We start from the raw sequence: 23,930 nt of genomic DNA on the forward strand, positions 1-23,930 counted from the left end.
CAGCTCCCGGAGCACGATCGCACCCCTCTGACTGCCTCTCACCACGTGACCTGCTCAGTCCTCTTGCTGTGCTTTCTTCTCTTCCCCTCTCACCCCTACCCAGTGGACTCCAAGTTCCGCATTTACACCTCACTCCTCTCAGCCTGCCTGGGTGATCCTGTCCACGTTCGCCATGGCTACCATATGTGGATGACCCCCCCAAACATGCCTCCTGCCATGAGATGCCTCCCAACGAACAGACCCAGTTCCCAACTGAACCCTGAGTGTCTCCCCGAGGCACCCCAAGCTCAACACGTCCTAGTACTAACTTCGTTTCTCCTTCCAAAACCCGTTCTTCTCCCTGCCTTGTCTGTGTGGGTTGCACAAGTATTCGCCCGCTTGCTGAAGCCAGAACCCTGGAGGTCAACTCGATTGTTGTCTTTCTCTTTGTTCCGACATCCAAACGGTCTCTCAGACCCATGAATTCAGTGGAGACCTGTGACCTGAGTTCCTGGGTTTGATATGTACTCTGTAGAGAAAGGCCCCAGACGTGCTCGTTCCAGCACTTTATTGTTAACTGGTTGTGTACATCAATGAGATCATGTCGGCGTAAAAGCATCATTTACACACTGTGATGTCCAGATACCTGTGCTATCTTCTTATATAATTTAATAGACCCCAGGATGCTCCTGGTTTGGGTCAAAGAGCTTGAGTGGTCCAGAAATCCCTCTATATAAATATAAGCCATAGCATCTAAAGAGCCATCATTGTTTTGAGTTAGTTTCAAAAATCCTGGGAACACTTCTCACACTGTAAGTCTGTACCTTGGATCGGTTGCAGTGCTGGTGGGAGGGAGTGAAGGGCGTACACGCGATACCATGGAGTGAATCATGGCAGGAGCTGGGGCAGAGGGACAGAGCTCCCCGGTGTGGGGCACACAAGCAGAGGGGGCTGGAGACCCTGAAAGCTGGCCGGGGAGCTCAGCCACTCAGCGTTTTCCAACATTACTAGAGTGCCAAAGCTCTGCCAGTCCAGAGCAGAATGACAGAGCTGCCCAGCTCCCTCGGCATTGCCAAGAAATGGCAGAGCCCTCCTCCAGACTGCACGTGGGCAGACTCTGGCACAGAGAAGGTCCTGGAAAGTTCTACCCATCTCCTCCCCCGCATGATCAATTTCCGCCCAAATCAGAAAACTCGAGGGAATGGCACCTCAAAGGAAATAACTTTGAGCCAGTGTGCTGATGGCCCCTTGGGACGAGGACAGGGTGCCTTCGCTTGGTTTGACGGGAGGGGCACCGACAAAGGCCACTCTGCGCCCAGCGTCTCCCCTGGCCACCTTGAAGGCCAGCAGCAGCAGTCAGGTTCTTTGGTTCTTCAGGGCTTCTGGACACTCAGCAGTACCCTCTGAGTGTCTGCTCTCAGACAGCTGGAACCTCCCCCAGGTCCTCGGTTCTCACGACCCTCGGAGGTAGGAAGGGCAGGGGTCGCAATCCTCCATCTGGAAGATGAGGGCCTTGGAACTCATGGAATCAGGTCCCCTGGCGGAACTCACACAGCTGGCCAGTGGCAGAACCAAAACGGAACTTGGGCCTCCCCTCACACACCAAGCTCCAGAATCTATACTCCAGACTCCCTCCTGCTGCTGTTCTGAGGAGGGAAGAGTCCAGGGGAGGGGACGCTGCCCTCACCCCTCCCCTGCCCCTCTTGGGAAGACCTCAGACGGCCCCATTGAGGACAGGATGCGCCCGCATGCGATAGATGATGACTGCAGTGGCCGGGCACAGCAGCAAGGAGGTCATGATGACAATGGTGGCCAGGATGACGAGGACAATGACCCAGATGTCCAGGATGTGCTTGGGGAGCTCGACTTCCGCAGGGACCTGGCTGGCTGCGTCCATGCTGTTTCGCTCTGCAACAGACAGGAAAGCGGAAATCACTGTGCCGCCCCCTCTCCCTGCCTCCCCGTTGGGGGGAAAACCTGGTCCAGGAGCCGGAAGCCGGGGCCACTTCCGGGCTGTGTGACCTTTAAGGATGCTCGATCGATAACAACAGTGGCCTCACCTACTGAGGCTTCCTGAGTGGCAGGCGCGGTGCTAGGCACTCATCTGTACTAACTCACTTCAAACGCCAACCCTAGAGGTAAGGACTTTTGTTGGGGCTTTTTATTTCTTGGCCTTTATCTTCAGTTATTCCCATTTCAGAGATGGGGACTCTAAAACCTGAAAAGATGTAGATGTAGCTAATTTGCCCAAGGAAGTGAAGCTAGATGGGTGGGACTCCAGAGCCTCCGTGTTGGACTATTAAAACTACCGTATTACCATCTATTGCCCTTCCTATAAAAGGGGAGACTCATTGCTTCCAGTCCTGTCCCCCTTCTCCAATTCTCCTGGTAACAGAACCCCTTCTTTTCTGTGAAGAACCTACCTACTCCGTGTCATAGGGCATTCTCCTGAGCGCAGGGATGAATACGTCACTTAGGTTTGCCCATGACAAATCTCCATGGCTCGATTCAGGGACAGGTGAGCAACCCCAGCTAGATGGACCAAAGTCCCCCCACGGCTTCTCTGCACAAACCACCAGGAAAGATGCCTCTTTCTGCTGTAAGGGTATGAGTCCAGAACTGATGGTGACGGGCTCTCTGGCCCATATATGGAGAGCCCATCCCAGAGATAAAAGAGATTCAGAGCCTTGTTACTTCATTCGGGCACATGGACCTGGCTCAGCCTGACGCCATGTGCAAGCCAGGACATCCCAGAGAATAAGCCGATTTCTGACTTTGCTTAAGCAGAGCCAGTCTGGTTTCTCTCACTTGCAGCTACTAGAGTCCCGATGGGTAAAGTACGTAAGTCAGTTGTTCCCAAACTTCCCCCCTGCACGGCACCCATAGTGTTCCAGTCATTTCTTAATAGCACAGCAGGCCAAAAGAAATACCTAGCAGTTCCATGTATTCCATAGTTGGTTCAAACAACTTAATAAGGGTTTGTGTCCTAATTAGCAGCTGTCTGAAAAATATAATAGACACAAATTAAAAGAAAAATATGTTTTTCATTCTTAACTGGTCGCCGACAAATGGGGTGTGTGCACTGACTGGGCGCTGTACAACTTTTGAAACGTCGGAGTCCGATCGGACGATGGGTGCTTCCTTCCTGTGCCACATGCGTGCCACGCGGTACATGCAGCATCACGGCCACCACCGAAGCCTCGGCTCCACAAAGCATGCCATCGTCACAAGGAATGTAGTGAGGTCAGGGTTAGACTGCAAACTGTCCTTAGCCCGTGGCTTATGCAGTGTCTGAGAGATGTCAAACGTCACTGTTCCTGTCAGGGATGCTAAAGGCCCTGCTCTGGCCAGCATGGCCCAGTTGGCTGGAGTGTCCTCCCATATGCCAAAGGGTTGGGGGTTCAATCCCCAGTCAGGGTGCCTATGGGGTGCAACTGATTGGTGTTTCTTTCTTACGTCGATCACTCCCTCGCTCTAAAAATCAATAAAAAGTGTTTTTTTAAATGTTAATCACCTTGCAGCCCCCATACTCGCTTTTCCAGTGAGTCCCCTGTGGCTCCCCAGGACTCAGACACAGCTCGGGAACCGCAGCCGTAATGCAGCCCTTGCCCAGAGCCTGGAACGAACAGGCTCCTCCTACAGCTAAAGACCTTTAATCCTGTGAGTCTAGGCCTAAGCAAAATTCCCAGTTCTAGTCCCAGTTCCCGCTTTTCCCTGTCACTTTTTCTTTCTATTCCCTTCGGCTCCACGCCCACTGTTGCCACCCTAAGGAAGGTACTGGTTACCACACTGACGGACTGATTTGCACACTGACTACGGAACTGTGGTACTGATGACCAGCGCAGAGTCCCCAAGGTGTAGGTACAAGGATGTCATTTCTACATCGTCTGTTACCGCAGCTGGTAACAGAAGTGTCCATAAATAGTACAAGTAAGGTATATTCAGATAATGGAATGCCACATGGCAATTTCCATTCATTCATGTCACAAATATGTAATGCTTGTTACACACCAAGCATTACTCTACTGCATTACAAACATTAACTTATTTAATAGTTATCTAAAAGAATGATGATCTGTGGTGAGCTCCAAAACACTATAAGTGGGAAAAAAGGGAAGTGCAGGATAATATGGATAGGATAATTCCATTGGTTCAGATTTTGTAGAATCCAGTAGATAGACAGGTGATGGTACAAAAATAAAAAAATCTTCTATGGGTGGACTCCCAAAGTAGTGTTAATAGCGATGACCTTTGGAGTGTTAGACTAGGCGTGGAAGTTTTTGCTTTTCATTCTTCATGTCTTTATAGTGTTTGAATTTCCTAAACTCGAACACGCGTTTCTTCTTTAGCTACTGCCCACATGTGGAAAGGCACTGCTTTTGTTGTTTTCATTGGTGTCGATAGAATATCTACTACCCGCTCATCCTGCTCTCAGATGACGGGCACAGGCACGAGTTTCCTCTTCACTGGAAGCAGCGCCGATGAGGAGTCCGGGCCCTAAGAATCTGATGTTGTCAAGGAAGCAACTCCATTTTCTTTCTTTTCTTAAGTTGAGTTATAATTTGACTTGTAACAAGTTACCCTCAAGTGTACAGCGTAGTGATTTGGAATTTGTATATGCCGCAACATGATCACCACAGTGAGTCTAGGTAACATCACTGCCCACAGTTACACGTATTTTTTTCTTGTGGTGAGCACTTTTCAGATATACTCTCTTAGCAACTTTTGAACATGCGCTACAAATACTGTAAACTGCAGTCACCAGGCAGCCCCTCACATCCCTGTGACTCACTTATTTTTGACCTGGAAGTTTGTACCTTTTGACGCCTTTCCCCCATTTCGCCCACCCCCTACCGCCAGCCTCCGGCAACCACCAGTCTGTTCTCCAGACACATGAGTTTGGGGGTTTGTCATATTCTGCATGTGTAAGTGAGATGATACGGTATTTCTCTTTCTCTGCCTAATTTCACTTAGCATAACGGACCATCCTACAGATCCATCCACATTGTAGCAAATGGCAAGATTTCGTTATTTATTATGGCTGAATAATATCCCACGACTTCTACACCACCTTTTCTTTACCCACTCGCCCACTGATGGCCACTTGGGTTGTTTCCACATCTTGGCTGTTGCAAATTAATGCTGCAGTGAACATGGGGGTGTGTATGTCTTTTCAAATCGATGTTTTCCTTTTCTTCCAGTAAATACCCAAAAGTAGAATTTCTGGGTGATATGGCAACTCTATTTTTAATACTTGAGGAAGCTTCACACTTTTCTATTCTGTGGCTGCACGAATTTACATTCCCAAGAGTGCACGGAAGTTCCTCTCCTCTGTGTCCTCACCTTGCACACAACAGAGCACTCACTTCCTCTTGGTGATCGCCGTCCTCACAGGTGTGAGGTGCCGCCGCACTGTGGTTTGCACTCGCATTTCCCTGATCGGTGATGTTGAGCATCTTTTTTATGTACCTGCTGACCGTCTGTGTGTCTTCTTCACTTTTCATTTTTTATAACAACTGGATTGAAGGGAAAATGGCATTTGGGGAGGGGGGTCTTTATAATTCTCTGTTTTAAAAAGGGTAAATACACACATATATAATTTTTAATTTAATCTTTGTATATTTTTCTCCATTACCATTTAGTCCCCCTTCTGTCCCCCTCTCCCCAGAAATCACCACACTGTGGTCCATGTTCATGAATCTTTCTTCCTTTTTTGCTCAGTCCCTCCACCCCCTACCCTACTGCCCCCCCAACTAGCTGTCATCTGCTCTCCATCACTGAGTCTGTCCCTGTTTTGCTTGTTAGCTCAGTTCATTCATTAGATTCCACATACGAGTGAAATCTGGTATTTGTCTTTCTCTGACTGGTTTATTTACTTAGCATAATGTACTTCAGGTCCATCCACACTATCACAAAGAGTACAATTTTCATCTTTTTTATGCCCGAGTAGAATTGTGTAGATGTCCCACAGTTGATTTATATATATAATTTTTAAGTCAAATAAGGTTTAACTATGAGGCTAGGTCAGTGGTCACCAAGTGCTATGCAGCAAGCATGCTGAGAACCACGTTTGGACAGTATAAAAAAACCCACTGATTTCTGGGTCCTGTTCCAGACAGGACAGTGAATTAGACTCAAAAGGAGATGGAAAGGGCTCTTTCCCTCATCTCCTGGGTGATCTGAATGTGCGGCCGGGTTTGGGAACCCCTGGACTCAACTACCTCCACAACCCTTTCTAGCACTATAATTTGAGAATTGATTCCTAGGTGCTCCGTTGCCAGTCTGGTCAGACCTGGGCAATTCTGGGATGAAGGAGAAGCCTCTGGAAAGATTCCCCAAGGCCACTGGAGTATCAGGCTAGGGGCTATAGAGGAGGCAGATACACAGGCTGGCCCTGCTTCAGCCTTGGAAACACGGTCACTTTCTCCAAGTTCAAAGGCATGAAAGCATGAGTCATAGGAGACTCACGAACACTGCTACGGAGGTACGGGGGCGGGAGAATTTATTTTTTGTGGTGTCCTGATTACATCAACTGCTAGCTTGCTTTGGGTCACAGGAACCCCGCAAAAACCCTTTCTGGTAAGCCCATTAACATGAGTCTCTGTGACTACAAGTGCCAGGAACACATAATCTCCCTGGCTGCTTTTCGTCAGCAAAACCTGCCATTTACAGGAACTTGGGCTTCGGGGCTCATCCACAACCACTCACAGAACAATGACACCCCCCCAACCCTGCCCCTTCCAGAATAATCGTTCGAAGACATAAATCTGATCGTTACTGCCCCTACCTAAAGAAAACAGAACAAGAGATGAATGAAACTTTTTCCTGTAAAGTGTATTTTTGACTGTACAAATATTACTCTTTTGCACATAAAATTGTTTAAAACCTCCATCACAAAAATCAGACAGAAGCGCAGCCTCTCTGGAGTGCTGGGGAGGGGTCTAGGGAGGGGGTGGGGGTTCTACTCACTCAACTGGGCCGGATCAGTATCCTTAGAGGGCCCAAGCACTAGAGACTAGGGTGCTCATCCCCTTCACGTATACAATTCAAACTAACAGTAATAATCAACCACAGCACAAAAATGCTCACCTGGTGCAGCCCAGCTGTTTAGCTTCCCCTCCAGCCCCAGGCTCCAGGGCTGTGAGGCTGGCCTTCCGCGTGGCCAGGCGACAGAGGGCACCGGGAGCTCTGTCTCCCTTTAACCTTCCCGATCCTCAGCCATGTATCCTCTAGCGGGCTGATCTGTCCCTTGTAATAGGGATTCCAGTCACTTCCACCTCCCGCCACTGTGAAAGAAGAACTTACCCCCAAATTAGAGCTCTGCAAACCATATGCTCAGCCTCCTTAATGGCGTGCTGGAAAAAACTTGCTTGAGAAAAAGCAGGACTCCAAGCCGCTGCCAGCTGACTTCTGTTTGACCTCTGTTTGGCATCCGGGGGCACTGGTTCCCGGTGAGGGCGTGAAACTCTGTGCCTTGGCACATTTAATAACCAAAAATCGATCCGCTTATCAGTTGCTTTGCAGATATATTACTTGTTATACCTGAATATAATGGGTCATGTGAGAAAATGGCCTAAACCATTTATGCCACAAACTTCGCCTTGTTGCTGATAAATAAAACACGACATTTCTGCGACTAGGAGGGAAAACAGCAGTCAGCCCTAAACCCCGGCATTTTAAACCGGCGTACTTTATCTGTTGGCCTCATTAACGAGTAATAAGCCTTGACACGTGTTCAGTGTAAGTTTGTCTAAGAAACTGCGTTAACACCTCCCTGAGCTGACAAGCAAGGAAGCCATTGGTGTCGCCTACCACTGGCACCGTGAGGTCCCTGCACCACAAGCCCTGAGTCGAAGGGAAACAGACAGTTCAATGGGAAAGTGGATAATCCCCAAACGGCTGTTTTTGTGTCCGTTAGCAAAACTAAGTGTAAGGTACAAAACCGTAGTTCCTCCAAGGGAAGAAAACATTGTACCTTCTCCAAAGGTGGAAAATTCATCTAATTTATCAAGTGCTGTACTTGGTCCAATATAGGAAGGAAGGGGCGGGGGGGGGGAGGACGGACGGACTTGTTGACTGCTTGAGGAAATGTCAAGTTTTATTCTGAGACCATTTTTCTAAGCATCTAAAAGTCCTCTTGTAAAAAAATGAAAGTCATTGTTCCAGCCAATTCCACCATAGGCAAATTTTCTAGTTCTGACAAAACATATAAATTATTTTTAGTTCATAAATGAAAACTTCCTACAAGTCTGAAGTTTAGAATGACTGAATGCAAAGTGACTAGTCTGCGCTGTCCATCCAGCTTTTTTAACTACGAGGCTCACTCCCCAGCAGTGACTTTTACCCCCGGACAGAGCAGTATTGCTTTGGGCTGGGCACTGTCAGAAAAAGTAACTCTGTCCAGGATAGTTGTTTGTTCATTCACTCACTCATTTATTCATTCATCAAGTACTTGCTACACACAAGAAACTCTTTCAGGAATTACCATTACTTACTCAGAAGACGTAGCTCTTGCACTGCCCAGAGGACAGAGAAGTGAAGTTGCCCTTCTCCCCTTTTTCCTCTAACACGGGATCGCAACAAGCCAGCATTAGTTCAAAAAGCGCCAAGTGCTCAGTACCTGCTAGTCCTCATCCCACACACTAACCTACTCGAGCTGCACAGTGACCCTGTGTGGGACGCACTGCTGCTCTACAGGCGTGGAGACGAAAGCTGAGGGAGGCTAATGGCCAGCAATCACAAAGCTAGGTAGGTGGGATCCCACCGCTACGTCAGGGTCTCCTGATCCTGTCCTCACCGCCACCTAAGCCACCTCCAAAGCATCCACAGAGACCCCGGAGTGTGAGCGTGCAGCGTGGCAGATCCACAGCTCTCTTCTAAGTCCAGACCAGACTCTTACTGCTTTTGCTCAAAAGCCATTCTAGATTCAGAGAAGTAAGAAGAGATAGGCAATCTACCAAGATTAGGGCTTTTATTTCCAATAATGCCAAGCTAGACCATTTTGATCAACACTCTTACTGTGGACAACTAGAGAAACTGGACCAAAAAAGAATATGCTCGAAGGCACTAAGAATAACAAAATAATGAGGAAGTACCAGGCTGAGATCTGGGAGAAGACAGACACCCAGGGAGGCGAGCCTGGCCTTTGAACAGCATTTCCACCAGCGGAGGATGGAGAGGGACTAAGCAGTGGTTCTGACGGACTCAGGAGTTCAAGTCTGCCAAGAGAAGGGGAGTACAACCCCTGCACTTTGAGGTTGGACTTCACCGAGCACTTTCAACTCGAAGAGTGAACGAGATGTATACCAATCCCTGAGAAACAAGCAGCTTTGCATCATCCGAGTCCCTGAAGTTGAATTAAGGTTGTTCTGGACTTCCGGGTGCCTGGCAGAAGTGAAGCTCTACCCTCCCTAGAGGAGATGACATCACAATGGGCTTCCAACTTTTTAATTCACACAGAATGTTCAATACACAATGCAAAATAAGCAGGAATAGAAAACAGTGAGATGACAAGGATGGCACCCTCCAGAACGACGACAATAGAAAAAGATCTACAGAGCTCTAGATGCTGGAACTGTCAGACTTTCGGTGACCTTGCCTACTGTGTTCAAGAGGAAAAAAATCCAAGATTGAGAATTTTGACAGAGAACTGGAAACTACAAGAAAAAAAAACACAACAGATTTATTTATTTATTTACTTACTTATTTATTTTAATCCTCACCTGAGGATATGTTTTTTGATTTGAGAGAGACAGGCATTGATCTGTTGTTCCACTTACTGATGCATTCATTGGTCGATTCTTGTAGCCCTGATGAGGAATCAAATCCACAACTGTTTGGTTTAAGGAACGATGCTCCAACCAACTGAACTACCCGGCCAGGGTCAGATATATATTTTTTAAGAACCAAATAGAAATTCTAAAGGAAAAATATAATAATAAAAATAACAGAAACTATGACACCATGAATGTATGTTTTAAGCCACTAAATTTGTAGCAATAGAAAACCAATATTACAATACCAGGTTTGTTCTGTGCAGAGGAAAATATCTCACTGGGTTTGCTCTGTGCAAATGAGACTTCTACAAATGAATGGTATTCCACACAGACACTCTCTGGTTTAAACCATGTAACCTACCTCCCGTTTTATAGATTGATGGCAGTGACTTGCCCAAGGTCACATAGCAAGTTAGTGGCAGAACAGAGGGGAGTGCTCAGGCCTCCGGGTGTTCGGTGCTCAATTCCCTCAGTGTCTTGTATCGAACAAGGAGGTGAGAGAAGAAAGTGGGGGATCAGGCTGGAGAAGGCGGTGGTGGAGAATAAACTGATGTAAACAGTGAGAGCCAGCCAGGCTTCTTAATTAGACCTCTTTACTTGTAAAAGGTTACAGACGACCTTGAGGCCCAGAGCCCTAAGCGACTTCACCAGGAAAGCACCCTCACAGGCACAATGCCTGTCCAAATTGCACTCCATCTCCTCGACTCAAGGCCCAAATGCAATTACATCTAGTGAAGAAGGTAATGAGTGAGCCTCGTAACTTATTTATTCCTGACACTGGGTGAGAACATCAGAGAAGAGAGGGGGAGACACTGGAATCCCCCCTGTAGTGGGCGAGTCCACCAAAATGGGAAACCCTCTCACGCATGTGGGATGGCGCACCAGGAGAGGAAGGGGTGACTCTCTGGGCTCTGCTCTGTCCGGCACTGACTTCTCCCAGTCCAGCTCGCTTCCCCTCACCAAATCAGTGGTATAGGTGCTGAATAAACAACCCACAAATCCCCAAGCTCCTGTGTTCTGGGAGGGCCGTGGACGCCCTTCTGGATGGAGGAAATACTGGAAAATGGCAGGGAAGCCTTTTCTTTACACTCACACTGCAGAGTAGTGTTAAAAGCGCAGGCTTGGAGGCCAGGCGGCTTGGATTTGAATCTGGTTCCACTACTTTCTAGCTGACTAACCTTGAACAACTTACTTAAACTTGCTACCGCTTTCATTTCCTCAGCTGCAAACAAAAACAAAAGTGGGACAAGAATGGTATCTGCCCCACAGGGTTCAGGAAAATCACGCATAGCACTGAGCACTGTTCCGACACACAGTAAGCGCTCTAGAATTGTTTGTTCTGTGATTAATAATTCTTGGCCTTATGCAGGAACTTAATGGCTTGAGCAAATATTCTCCCCTCCTACAGCTAGTTTGCTAGCATCCCCAATTTGGACCCTGTCTTTATCATCAAAGATGATCGATGATTAATCAATATCAACAATTTTTTAAATCAACCAACTGCATGCTTGATTTCCCTGACCTATCCCTCCAGTCCAAGTATGAAAGTGGTAGCGTGGCAATTCAATCCCATTCAGAAAACATTTATGGCCCTGTGATTAACACTGGGGATTGAGGAGTGGTACAGAGACACAGATAGATAAAACAGCGTTTGTCCTTAAGGAGTTCACTTTCTTATGGAGGAAAAAACACATTAATCACAACCGCCAATGGTGATCCAAGGCAAAGAAGTGCTACGCTGAAGGTACAAAGCACGTGCTGCTGGAGAAGAGGAAGGAGGTAGAGAGAAGCATGAGCTCCGCAGGTAAGAGGATCTTCATTCGAAACCTGCTTTCCACCCTCACTGGAGGTGTGACTGTGGACAAGTTGTTTTAAATCTCCAAACCTCAGCCTTCTGACCTGTAACACGGGGACAGGGAAAGCACTGCGTCACGCCGTCCTACTGAGTGGATAAGGTGGGGCAAACACACACAGTCCTGCAACATGACCAATGCTTGAAAAATACAAATCCTCACTCATTTGGTTTTGCCCATGTAAAGTAGAGAGCTTTACAAAGAAGGCGGCCTTTGGATTTGGGCTTTGAAGTAGGAGTTCAAAAGGGAGAAATCCTCAAAGAGGAAAGGCAGGGTATGCAGAGCAGACAACAAAGCCCCGAGGTGACGGGCTACACTGTGCGTTGGGAGCATATGTAGTCCTCGTGGCTTTGGCAAGAGGCTTAACACCTTTCAGCTTCAGTTTTGCCTGTAAAATGGGAATAATAACAAATGATGGTAACTACTTCATTGGGACACCAGGGAAGCTGAACAACCTGATGCACACAAAGCACACAGGACGACGCCTGGTACACAGTAAGGGCTTCACAGCATAGCTGCTAAATTCAAAGAGCTCAGAGGCCCCACTCAGTCTGGGTGCGGTGACCACTCTGACTCTGACCTAGGAAACCACAGTGACAGTTTCGTAAACAAATAGCCTTTGATCGTCTGTGCTAGCTTTGACCTTCCACCACAAATGCACACCCTCACATCAGAACTGCTGCTTAACAGTTCACTTCTGAGGTATTGCCAGTGGTTATCCAACTGGTTTTATCGCCCAGGAGGTTACTGAGGAAGAAGGCAATAAAAGAAATGACTTCCTGCTGGCAAGCAAGCTTAGTTATCCCAAAGTGGGAGAAAAGGCAGACAGAGGCAGGTGGCTTCCTGCAGGTGTCACTGCCAGAGCTCGTGGCTGCTTCATTCCCACTAGGCACAGGGGCCAGGGAAGGGGAGGCTCGAACCGGCTCTGAGTCACCGATGCTGGGGGCCTCTCTTCAGGCATCTTGCAGAATGTGAACAACGAGGCTGGTGGTTCCCGGGGCAGTAGACTTGGGGGTGGACCAGCCTCACACAGCTTATAGGACCCTGTAAAGCTCTATGCTCAGGAGCTGGTGAGACTGTCAGCAGAGAATGGAGCATTCAGACCAGACAGAGAGGACCACTCAAGTACCAAGAATGGGGCCCACTGGCCACCTAAGAGCTGGGTAACTAGTGACCTGTGTCCCAAGTGCTGGTCCCACTTTGAGACCTTTGTTCTTACTGTTCCCTCTTAGAATACCCCCCCCCCAGATCTTCTTTTTCAACATCCAGTGTCTCAATGTCCGTGACCTCAATTTGAATGTCACCTCTTCGGAAAACTTTCGGACCCACCCTCACGAATCACCCATTCTCTATCTCAGACCTTGTTTTATCTTCTTCATCTTTTCACAATTGAAAATTTGCTTGTTGCCCTCGATGGTGTGGCCCAGTGGGTTGAGCACCAGCTTGCGAACTGGAAGGTTGTGGGTTCAAATCCCAGTCAAGGCACATGCCTAGTTTGTCGGCCAGGTCCTGGGTTGGGGGAGTGCGAGAGGCAGCCACTTGATGTTTTTCTTGCACATCAATTTCTCTCCCTCGTTCTCCCTCCCTTTTCCTCTCTCTAAAAATACATAAGTAAAATCTTAAAGAAAAATAAAAATTAGCTTGTTTGATTGCTTGTTTTTAGTGGCCATCTTCGCCTGCTCAAATGCAAGCCTAAGGAGAGCAGAAGCCTTGGCTCTTATTCACTGCTGTGCCCTCAGCACCTGTCACAGGTCCTGGCACGTGGTAAGTGCCTATAATTTGAGACAGTGAAGGAGAGAATATGGGCAGACTCGGGAACTTCAGATTTGAGTTCAGCTCCTGGAACTTCAATGGTGGAGGTCCAGAAAGGATCCTCATTCCTGCATAAATTCAACAATCCTAAAAGTCAGAACCCTATCTATTAAGCAAAATGGCATTGCTGATTTGGTCATTTTTCTGGGCTCTCTGTGCATCCAGGAAGGATTATGGGGACCTCTTTCTTTCCCAGCCCACCCCATATGTGCCAGGCAGAAAGGACTGGACTTTCGGAATAACATCCTCTAGGATCTGTGCTTGCTGTTTTGCGTGGGCTGGTGGGCTGAGGTTTGAGTTTTGACTTTCCGTGCTCAGGAGCTGGGTGTTGAGGGGGTGTAGGGGTGTGGGAGTGGCTGCCCGGGGTATCACCTTTTCTTTCTGTGTTCCTAGAAGATGACAGGGAGGCTGATAAAAGGAAACGAGATTTCCCATGCCAAGTTCAGGGTGAAAAGGCCATCACAGTTCACATTTATTCTTGAAAATAGTTCCCCTCCCATTATATAAGAGTGAGTCTCAAACATTTACCAGCCCAGCACAGAGTCCATTTCACCAGGAACTTCTGTTACGATGAAATGGGCAGGGCACACAACTGTCAAAAATGTGAACTGAATCAAATCAGAGGCATTTCTTTGACGAGCCAACATCTCTGAGGAGCTTTCTGTTCTCATTTTACCCCAGTTGGCTTATCTCCTCTAAAATTCTCTAAAGACTTATTCTCTGTCTGAGTTTCTATCTGCTCCTCTGTGGCTGGAACATGGAAAAACACCAGGATATTTCAGAGATCAGAAAGCAGCCAGAGCTGGTGAAGCCTGCACGTAGCATCTGACCCAGCCAATCACGGAGTCCCAGGAACCAACAGGGAGCCAGCAGAGGAGAAACCCAGGCCAGATCCACAAAGGAGGCCGTCCACAGGGTGGGCTGTCAGGGGGGCTCAGTGACAGCTGCATGGACATCAGAGTGGCGTTAAATCCCTACCTTGCTGTGCACAGTAGGTGGATTAATGACCCCTCAAAGGTGTCCATGTCTTGGCCCCCAGAACCCTGACTATAAAAAAGGAGACATGGCTCAGAGGGTGGGGTCATGAGAACAGAGGCAAAGGGACTTTGCAGATGTGATTCAAGTTAAGGACATTGAGATGGGGAGATGATCCTGGATTATTCCAGATGGAATCTAACCACGAGTCCCCAACAGTGAAGAGGCAGGCAGAAGAGTCACTACGAGAAGGACAGGATCTCCGCTGCTTGCTTGGACAATGGGAGGGCAGCAACGAGCCAAGGAATGCAGTGGCGTCGAGGAGCAGGGAATGACCCTCCGTTTACAGGCAGTGAGAAAACAGTGACCTTGGTCCTACAGCCATGGGAACTGGAGTCTGCCAACAACGCAGAGAAGTAGCGAACCAATTCTCCCTGAAGGACTCCAGAGAGAAAGACGGCCTAATGGTGCCTTCCTTGATTTATTCTAGAGAGACTTCTGACTCAGAGAACCGTAATGTAGTAATACATTTGATTTTTCTTAAGCCATTAAATTTGTGGTAACTTGTGATAGCATTAGAAAACCGATACACTAGGTGATTCTAAATAATTCCTTCTTTCAAACTGGGTCCGAGTTTCCTGTCAGACAGTTGGAAAGGATGGACTAAGGGGTCTCTAAGGGTCTGGTCGGCTCTCAAAAGCTGTCTTCGATCTGACATCCTGCCTCCCCTGGAGCCCTGACCCAAATCCAGGATGGTCTTTAGCGAGGGGGAGAGAAGATGAAGCTTTAAAAAGCCTCAAGGCGTTTCCTAAGATGCCACCAGGGGGCTTAGAAAGAAATGTTTCCTGTTTGGTCGTTTGGTACTTCCTTGACCGTACCCCCCACCCCCAGGGAATGAAGTAGGAAGTCTGCGAGAACAAGATACAAGCTGCCCAGTCAACTGGTGCGGGCTGCCCAGAACACTGAGTTAAGAAGGACTCCCTGGCCCCGTGGAGGTTATACGCAAGGTCCTGACTGTCAACATCCGCCCGGGACATGGGATGAGGGAGTAGGGACAAGTGTGCCAGGCATGTGTCATCGATTGAAACACACTTTTGTCTTCTCTTTCTGTCTTTCTTTCTCTCTCTTCCACTTCATTTCCCTGACCCTACACAGTGGGTCACCTGCCATTCACATGCCCAATCGGCCAATGGACAACAGTGTGGTGACCGTGTGTGTGGGGCGGAGGAGGCGGGTAATAAGGGGGATAAGTGGTAATGGAAAAAATACAATAAAACATTTAAAAAATAAAATAAGGAAGCTCCACTTATACACAACCACACAACTTAAAGTACATGATTTTATACTGAGTCTGCTTTGCTGTTGTCTAGTGTCTAAGGCGATTATAACTCTGATCTGCTGCCCTTCCTGGCCACCTACCTCCTGGAAATACATCATTCTCACTTGATGTTTATTGTCTGATTCCTCAGTGAGTTGGCAGGGTACTAGGGCCCCTTAATTTATTAGTGCAGCGGCTGTCAAATTCTCACTTAACTCCCCCTAGGTCACCCTGCAAGTAATTGAAAGAAGCCAGATCAGAACGCAGAGGCCCTCAATTCCAGTGCAGTTCAAAACACAGTCCCTGGAGCCACAGTGCCTGGGTTCAAAGCACAGCTCTGCCACTTACTTCCTGAGTGACCATGGGTGAGTCACTTACTCTCTCTACGGACCTCAGTTTCCTCACCTATAAAATGGATGTAATGATGGTCCCTATGTCATAGATTTGATGTAGACCAAATAAGTTAGGATATAAAAATGCTTAGGATATATAAATGCTTAGAATAATGTCTGGTTCATAGCACTCAATATACATCAAACAATGCTTACATTATTCCCTTTACCTAGCCAATCAGGGTGGGGGTCTGCGGGGTGCAGTAACGGCAACATTGACTCCTAGAAACTGTGAGTATAAGTACATTTGTCTCTCTTTGAGACCACGGCCAACAGTGGCAGTGCAAGACCAATTCAGATAAAGACTCCCATTTCCTGGGAGATATTTTCCATTGTATGTTTAACCCACAGAAAAGAAACAGAAGTGCAGTTAATACAAAAAAGGATCAGAATATGGCTGGGCAAACATCTGAGGCTGTGGTGACCTCTTTACCCCTGTGTCTGTCATCCCCCGGCTCAGAATGTGACCCTACCACATCGGACTCCTCAGTCTCTAGTTTGTGTTATGTCTCAAACACCTCAACACAGCTCAGTGATGCTCAGGCTGTGCCAGAAAGGGGGAATTCCGCAGACCTTTTACACGATAGAGCCCACAGTCCTGATGCCCTGAAAGGTCATTGTTTGGAAGCTTTGATGGAGCAGGACGTGTGACTTCCGTGGCACTATTCATAACCTGGGGGCGGCTGAAAACAGGAGATCCCTGGTAGAGCAGAGAAGCACTTGTTACTCCAGAAGTGTGTGTGTGTGTGATGTCCTGAGCTCACTCGGCTGGGCTGTTTCACATGTGCTCAGAGGATCGCTGAGTGGCCTGCATAACCCAGAGAGTACATGGTGCTCCACCACAGACACCAGTCACTTAACCCCCACTTCCCCATTCTATAGATGGGAGGACAAGGTCCGGAGATGGAAACGCCCCGTCGGGATAACTCACAGAGCCTCCTGACTCGGAGGGAACAGTTCTTTCCACCCCCGCCCCGACCCCTCAGGCATCCACCCCCTCCTGACCACTTGCACACAACAACAGCGGTGGCACAGAGCACAGCAGGTGTGCAAGGAATCTTAGACACTTGAATGACGGAGCAACTTTCTCGACGACAGCCTAGAGCTTTGAAGACTATAGAAAAAGCGGGGGATGCAGGAGCTCCAGGACCCAACAGGACTGGTGAGGGCAGGAAGAAACAAGCGCAGTGGTGGGAACATGGGCCCAGGCTGGCCACTCAATCAAAACGAGAACCTCTGACAGTGGTACAGGTTTGTCTAGTCCTGTCTCTCATTCTTTCACTCAATAAACACCACTGAGCACCTATTTGCCAGGCCCTGTGCCAAGTGCTAAGAATGCCTCAGAGATGAACCTAGAATATTAGTCCTTACCCTCAAGGAATTTTTGGAAGGGACAGGGGGCGAGGGAACGGGTGACAGGAACAACCAAGTCCTCAGTAGAGGCAGAGGAGGAGAGGAGGGAGGCGGGGAGGAAGGCTTCTCTCCAAGATACTTTGCACACCCCTTTCTCATCTGATTTCAGTATGCAAAGGCTATTCTCTCCATTTCACAGATGAAGACACAAGGTTGGGAGACAGAGCAGCAAAAAGACCAGGGACAGAGCAGGGCTGCAAACCACCACCCCTGAGTCCAAACTCCGGGTTCTTCTCCCTCGGGCTTTGACACAATCAGGACCGACAACCGGGCAGAAGGCTGTCTCCTGAGGCTGGGGCTCATCCATCAGAGCTCCAGCCTCCCCTCAGGGCCAAGAGCCTGCATAGACGGCAGCTGGAAGTTAAGGGCTGCCGGAAGAAAAAAAAAGGGAAATGCAAAGGTGATGAAGGGCGGGGGAGGCGGGGAGTGAGGGAGAAGAGGGGATAAAAGTGGAGAGTTGGGAGCTGGAGGATAATGGGCTGCACAAGGACTGGACCCCCCCCCCTCCGCACGACACCCAATGGCCCCACTCACCACGGTCGTGCACAGCTGTGTTTAGAACGCACGGCCCTCGCCGCAGCTGTATCGCACCAGGTCTGCGGAAAGTTCCTGGGACAGGGACGGTTCGAGTGTTCCTCTGGGTCCCCGGAGTGGGAAGCGGCCCCCAGTCCTGGAATCTTCAGCCCAGAACGTGCCCGGGTCCTCTGAGCCCCGAGAAGCAGGAGTGCGCAGCAGCGGCTGGGACGTGCGGCTGGGCACGGGGCGCTCCAACCCGTTGGCTCAGGAATTTACAGCGGCCAGGGACCGCCCCGGAAAGCCCAGGACGACCGCCGCCACCCGACTCAGCTCCTCCCCCAGCTCCCCGCGGGCTGCGGACGAGAAATGAGCCAGCAAGGGAGAGCGGAGACGGAGCAGTCTCAGGGGCAGTCTCGGGTTCCCCTCGCAGCCTCGTCACGCACTCCCCGTAAGGCCCTGAACAGTCACTTCGCCCATGGGGCGGGGGCGGAGGCTCCGCTCTATGCATCGTAAACCATAAGGGCAGACCCAAAATGTGTCCCCCAAGAGCCTTTCCGGCGGTACTCTACACAGCTGGGTTTGGATGGAGGAGCCAGACTCTGAGCTCCTGCTTTGCAATGCACTGAGTAGGATCTTTAACAAGAGACTTCGTTCGCGTTGCTGACTGCTGTTCGCTGTACAGGGAGGATAAGAACACCTGTCTCCCAACCCTGTTGTGAGGACTGACTTAGCGCGATTTTCAGCCTTTATCATCTCATGGCACACATAACCGAATTACTAAAATTCTGCAGGACGCACACACACGACATAAATATATATAGTTGCCATGTATTTTTATAGTTGCCATATATATTTTGTCATATAAATACATATGACAAAAAAGGTATAATTTTGATTCATTCACACATGATGGCTATTGTTGTCTTGGCTGTTCTCATTTCTTCATTTGACAGTCTAAGGGGAAAGAGGTCAGTGCATTGCATGTTTTAAAAATTTTTGTACCGCACCCACTGAAAACCTCTGACTTACAACACCACCGTGAAGCTGGTTAGTTGTAAGTTGTAACATGCCTGAGCATCCTGTTTATTTTCTGATAACAGTGAAATAGCCCAATGCAAGGTGATCCACTGCCTGTTTGAGCTTAGCCTCAGACAGGCCTATCATGACCTACCAGGCCCCGCACAGATGCCACACAGAACAAAGCCAACTCAGTCACCTCCTGCTCAGTGACCAGGGCTGCAGATCCTAGCTCTACACCCACAAATTTTAAGTCAGCTGTCAAGCATTCTTCAGTCTTATTCTTCTGAAAAGCAGGAGCTCAGGCCTTGAGTGTGTCCAAAATCAAAGGGAAAATTAAGGATCATCTAATCCACATGCCTGCTTTTATAGATGGAAGAACTAAACTGAGGCTCAGGGAGGTTAAATGATCTCCCAAGGTCAGTAGCTGCCAGTTGTCAAAGCCAGAATAGGACTGTCTGATTATGGAGCCTAAAATCCTGGCTGCTCTGCACTGACGATTTTGGGCAGGGTCTGATTTTTATCAAGGCCTCAAGTTCAGAACTCTGATTGCAACATTTGCCTTTCTCTCACCAGCACTTGGGGCAGAACCAATGCTCCATTTGTTGAATGAATGAAAGCTCAGAGGAAGATAAGAAGTTAACCAAGGCTTTTCGTTCTCGTTTTCAGGTTTGCCTTGAAAACTTACTGTATCAGTCATGGTTCTCCGAAGAAACACAACCACCTGTACGTGTGTGTGTGTGCGTGTCTGTGTAAGGAGAGGTCCAGAGTGAGACAGATTGACCAAGGAAGTGGCTTGTGTGGCCGTGGAGGCTGACGACTCCAAAACCTGCAAAGCAGGCCAGCAGGCGGGAGGCTCAGGAAGGGGAACTGTTGCCGCCTGAGTCCAAAGGCCTTCCACTGACTGGATGAGACCCACTGACGTGGAGAGTAATCTGCTTTACTCAAAGTCTACTTACTAAAATGTCAGTCTCATCTAAAAAACACCATCACAACGACACCAAGATATGTTTGACCAAGTAAGTGTCTGGGTACCATGACCCAGCCAAGGTGACACATAAAATTAAGTCACATTTGTGTTCCCTCCTGGCCACCACAGTCTGAAGGAAACCTTAAACCAGATCATTGTCTGTCTAGATGAAAAAAACATCCTCTCGGCTTCTAAAACAGACTGGAAAAGACAGAACTGCAAGAAACCAAGGTTTGGTCTAGAGTCCTGGTAGCCGTGGGGACCATAAGCAAACCTCTGAGCTATGTTCTGGGGCGGAGGGAGCGGCCCAGCGGAAGGCCAACTGAGAACCGAGGGCGTCAGCTGAGAAGAGGCAATCCTCGGTTCACTCTGAAAAATGCTTAACAGAGCTGCCGGAAGGTGGAGGCGAGCTTTCTCGGATGTTGTGAGCTCCCTAACACGGAGGTATACGAGCAGTGAGATGTGGCGGAGGGCTCTTTTGAAAAGGTGGAGGTCTGCAGAGACAGAGGGAGTGGGCGCACCGTGGGACAGTGTACAGGGCCCTCGGCTGGCACTGAACAGCACTAAACCGTGGCTTCTTGTCCTGCTTTATCTCACTAGTTTGCCACCTGGCAGCCCTGCTCCCTAGGTCTTCTGAGCCCAAAAGTGAATGAAAGAAGTTGAAGGAGATATTCTCTGAAGTAAATTGCACTTCCAAAATGCTTTCAAAGCTAACTAAGGCTCAAGGATGTTGAGATTATTACAGTTTTGAGTTAAAAGCATATACTGTGTGGGGGGAGCCATCTTGTTCCATTCATGGACTTGTCCTGACTGAGGTACCAGCTCCCTCCTTACAGACCCCTAAACAGCCCACTTCTTTCCAAGAAGTCAGGCACTGGGCACCTCGGCTCCTGAGAGTCCCCTTTTCTCTCTCCCTCCCCTTCTCTTTTCCCCTGGAAAAACTCCCAGATTCTTTTTGCTCTATAGATCCTTGGGCACAGTGCCTCCAACTCTTTGGGGGAGCCACACTCTGCTTGTTCACTCTCCAAAGAAATAGGCGTTGAGCCCGAAAACCAAGGCAGGCATTTTTATTTTAGTTATAGCTTTTTAAATTGTAGCTGAAAGACCTCTTTGAGCTAATGAATGATTAGGCAAGGAGGTAAAATGCTGGAATTTTCCAAACATGTGGAATTTGAGATAAAACAAACTGAGCAAACAGGAAGAAAGAAAAGGAAATGGAAGGGCTGTGCTTTGTAGCTTTGAAGTGAAGCGCCAGTCATGTGGTCTTATTAGTGTGGTTATAATTATGTGAATCAATTCTCATGGCTTAATTCCAAAGTGTTCAATTATTACACAGTCATGTCTCTGAGAGAGGAAAGAATGCCTATTACTGGCAGATACCCTCCGTCCCGTCAGTCGAGTCTTTGAAGTAAATATGGTTTCAAGGAAAAATACACAGGGTGGGGCAGAAGTAGATTTGCAATTGTTTGTATGGAAAATAATACAGTAATTAATAAATAATAATACGAGACTAACTCCATGTTTTGCATACTCACAACTGTAAACCTACTTTTGCCCCAACGTGTAAATATAAGCCTTTGCCTTTACTTTCTTCCAAAAATATTATTTGTAATTTAAAAAAATCCTCATCCAAGGACATTTTTTTTTCATTGCTTTTAGAGAGAGAGGAAAGGAGAGGGAGAGATGTCGATGGGAGGGAGAAGCATCAGCTTGTTGCCTCCCACACATGCCTGGCTGGATTGGGGATCACACCCTCAACCTACATATGTGTTCTGACTGGGAATCGAACCTTCAGCCTTTAGGTTATAGGACGAAGCTCCAACCAACTGAGCCATACCTGCCAGGGTTCAAAAAAGATTATTTAAGAACGCTTCTTGAGCAATTACCATGTAGGAAGTGTTTCACATACATTATACCATTTAGTCCTTGCAACAATTCTATAGTGAAAATATTATTACCCCCCATTTTACATGTGAGAACACAGAAGCCCAAAGAAGGTTAACTTCTTTTAGATTAGCCAGTAAGTGGCCGAACTGATTCTAAATGTCCTACACCTGACTCTTGCTGAACCAAGTGCTCTCTGGACCTCTGTCTTCTACTCTGCCAAATGGGGTGCTTCTTACTCTAGCTAGTGCACACGGCCGTATACAGAGGCACAAGCAAACCATTAAATGCATGGCTGTGGTAGACAATAGCGTACAATGATTGGAATAATCAAAAGGGAAAACTGTGTTGACGCCTGAACAGTGATATTAAATTTTAGTGTCCATAAATAATATTGATTTACTTTAAATACGCATGTAAGTTTGAACTGTCCCTCCAGATTCACCCTGCACACACTTCTCCACCCTGCGGTGTATGTGGGGTGGTACCACGTCAGCCCGCATCAGTGCGCCCTGTGGCAGGCACCGTCGACGCCCTGCCCAAACTCCGCACACCTCGCCCACTTCAGTTCTGCCCAGAATTGCAATTGCCCATGAGAAAGGCCAGTCTGCCAGCCTGTCAATCCAAAAGTACCCAAGAAATAACTCAATCCCAGGTACAGCGATCAACCAGGCTTCAGAGGCATAAATGCACCCAACTGCTTCAACCTTGGTGGAATAATCCTGGGGCATGTGTTTACACTGGTTCTCAGAGTTCCTCTGTGGGAGTAAACCCCTATTATAGAGCTGGCTCAATAACACAATCTTATTGGCCACCTTCTCTTCCCTGTATCACTTCCTCATTCCTCTGCTGGTGCACCCTGAATCTCTCAAATAAATTTCCACTTAGACTTGCACTTAAACCCTTATCCCATAGTCTGCACCTGAGCGAACCCACACTCAGACTTTCTTGATATCTGGCTTCCTGTTGGGTTCAGCTAAGAGGGAAGTGCCCACAAGTGGGGGGAGGGTGGTGTTTTGAATTCTATCCTCCCCTTTGGGGTGACCAATGACTGGCTGTGTCCTGGACCCAAAGGTCCAGCTCCTACCTCTTGGTTCCAGGAAGCGCTCCCTCTTTTTACTCCTTCAGGCCATAAACAGCACCCCACCTTCACTAGACCTGGGGTGTTGCAATGTTCCTTGGGATCATTTTGCAAACCCCACTTACTATTTTGCAAATAGTCCCTTCATTAAACCTTTCTCAAATTCCTATTTTAGCCCACCACCTGCTCCTGTTGGTATCACAGTGATTCAGCAGGATTAATGACTTCTGGATTTGGCCTTAGAGAGTGAGGATAGGTGGGGTGCGCACAAGGCAAAGACAAGAAAGGAGGAGGGAGCAGAGGTGTGTACCGTGCAACGGAGGCTAACCGGTCAGGGAAGGTAGGCGTATTAGTTATCTTTTGCTGTGTAACAAGGTATCTCAAAATTTAGCAGCAAACATTGATTATCTGTTTCTCGGAGTTAGGAGTCCAGGAGCTGCTTGGCCAGGTGGTTCTGGCTCAGGGACTCTCGGGAGATCACAGGCAGGCTGCCAGCTGGGTCCACAGTCATTTTAGTACTTGATTGGAACTGGAGACTCCATTTCAAAGCTCATGTACTAGTTGTTGGCAGACCTCAGTCCTCACTAGCTGTGGGCTGGAGGCTTTAGGTCCCTGCCACGTGGCCACAGGGCTGCTAAAAAAACTGGCAGTTTGCTTTTCCCAAACAAGTGTTCCAAGAAAGCACCCAACAAAGACACCGCAGACTTTTGTAATCTCATCCCAGAAGTGCCATCCTGCTACTTCTGTTGTACACTATTGGTCACAACCCTGGTATAACGTGGAAGGGGAGCACACGAGGGTATGAATACCACTGAGAGCCAATTTGGAGGCTGGCTTTCACAGGTGCTTAAGAGTAACAAAACATCCCTGTGAGGGCACAAATACTCTTTTATATGAGGCGCCGAAAGCTCAAAGTCTAAAAGAGCTTCCCAGAAATGAATTGT

The 23,930-nt window shown here is 48.1% G+C and overlaps 1 protein-coding gene across 3 annotated transcripts; it reads right to left on the minus strand.

Annotated features, from left to right (window-relative positions):
- Nucleotides 1-532: 532 nt before the first annotated feature.
- SMIM3 (small integral membrane protein 3) lies at nt 533-18,292 on the minus strand. 3 transcript variants are annotated; one of them, XM_053665934.1, is made up of 3 exons: nt 18,053-18,292; nt 7,069-7,265; nt 533-1,887 (listed from the first exon to the last, which is right to left on the minus strand). In XM_053665934.1, exon 3 carries the CDS (start codon nt 1,874-1,876, stop codon nt 1,694-1,696), a length of 183 nt encoding a protein of 60 aa, XP_053521909.1. In that variant the 5' UTR covers nt 1,877-1,887; nt 7,069-7,265; nt 18,053-18,292; the 3' UTR covers nt 533-1,693. The 3 variants fall into 3 exon arrangements, with proteins under 3 accessions (XP_053521909.1, XP_053521910.1, XP_037017780.2); XM_053665935.1 differs by lacking the exon at nt 7,069-7,265 and adding an exon at nt 17,477-17,886; XM_037161885.2 differs by lacking the exon at nt 7,069-7,265 and having other exon boundaries at nt 18,053-18,287.
- Nucleotides 18,293-23,930: the final 5,638 nt, after the last annotated feature.

This window comes from Artibeus jamaicensis, unplaced genomic scaffold (genome assembly GCF_021234435.1).
Source record: "Artibeus jamaicensis isolate MK-2021 breed Jamaican fruit bat unplaced genomic scaffold, CSHL_Jam_final contig_432, whole genome shotgun sequence".
NCBI lineage: Eukaryota > Metazoa > Chordata > Mammalia > Chiroptera > Phyllostomidae > Artibeus > Artibeus jamaicensis.

Bases quoted from the DNA above. Each gene is read 5' to 3' on its own strand.
- SMIM3 (XM_053665934.1), bottom strand. From the start codon at position 1,876: ATGGACGCAGCCAGCCAGGTCCCTGCGGAAGTCGAGCTCCCCAAGCAC.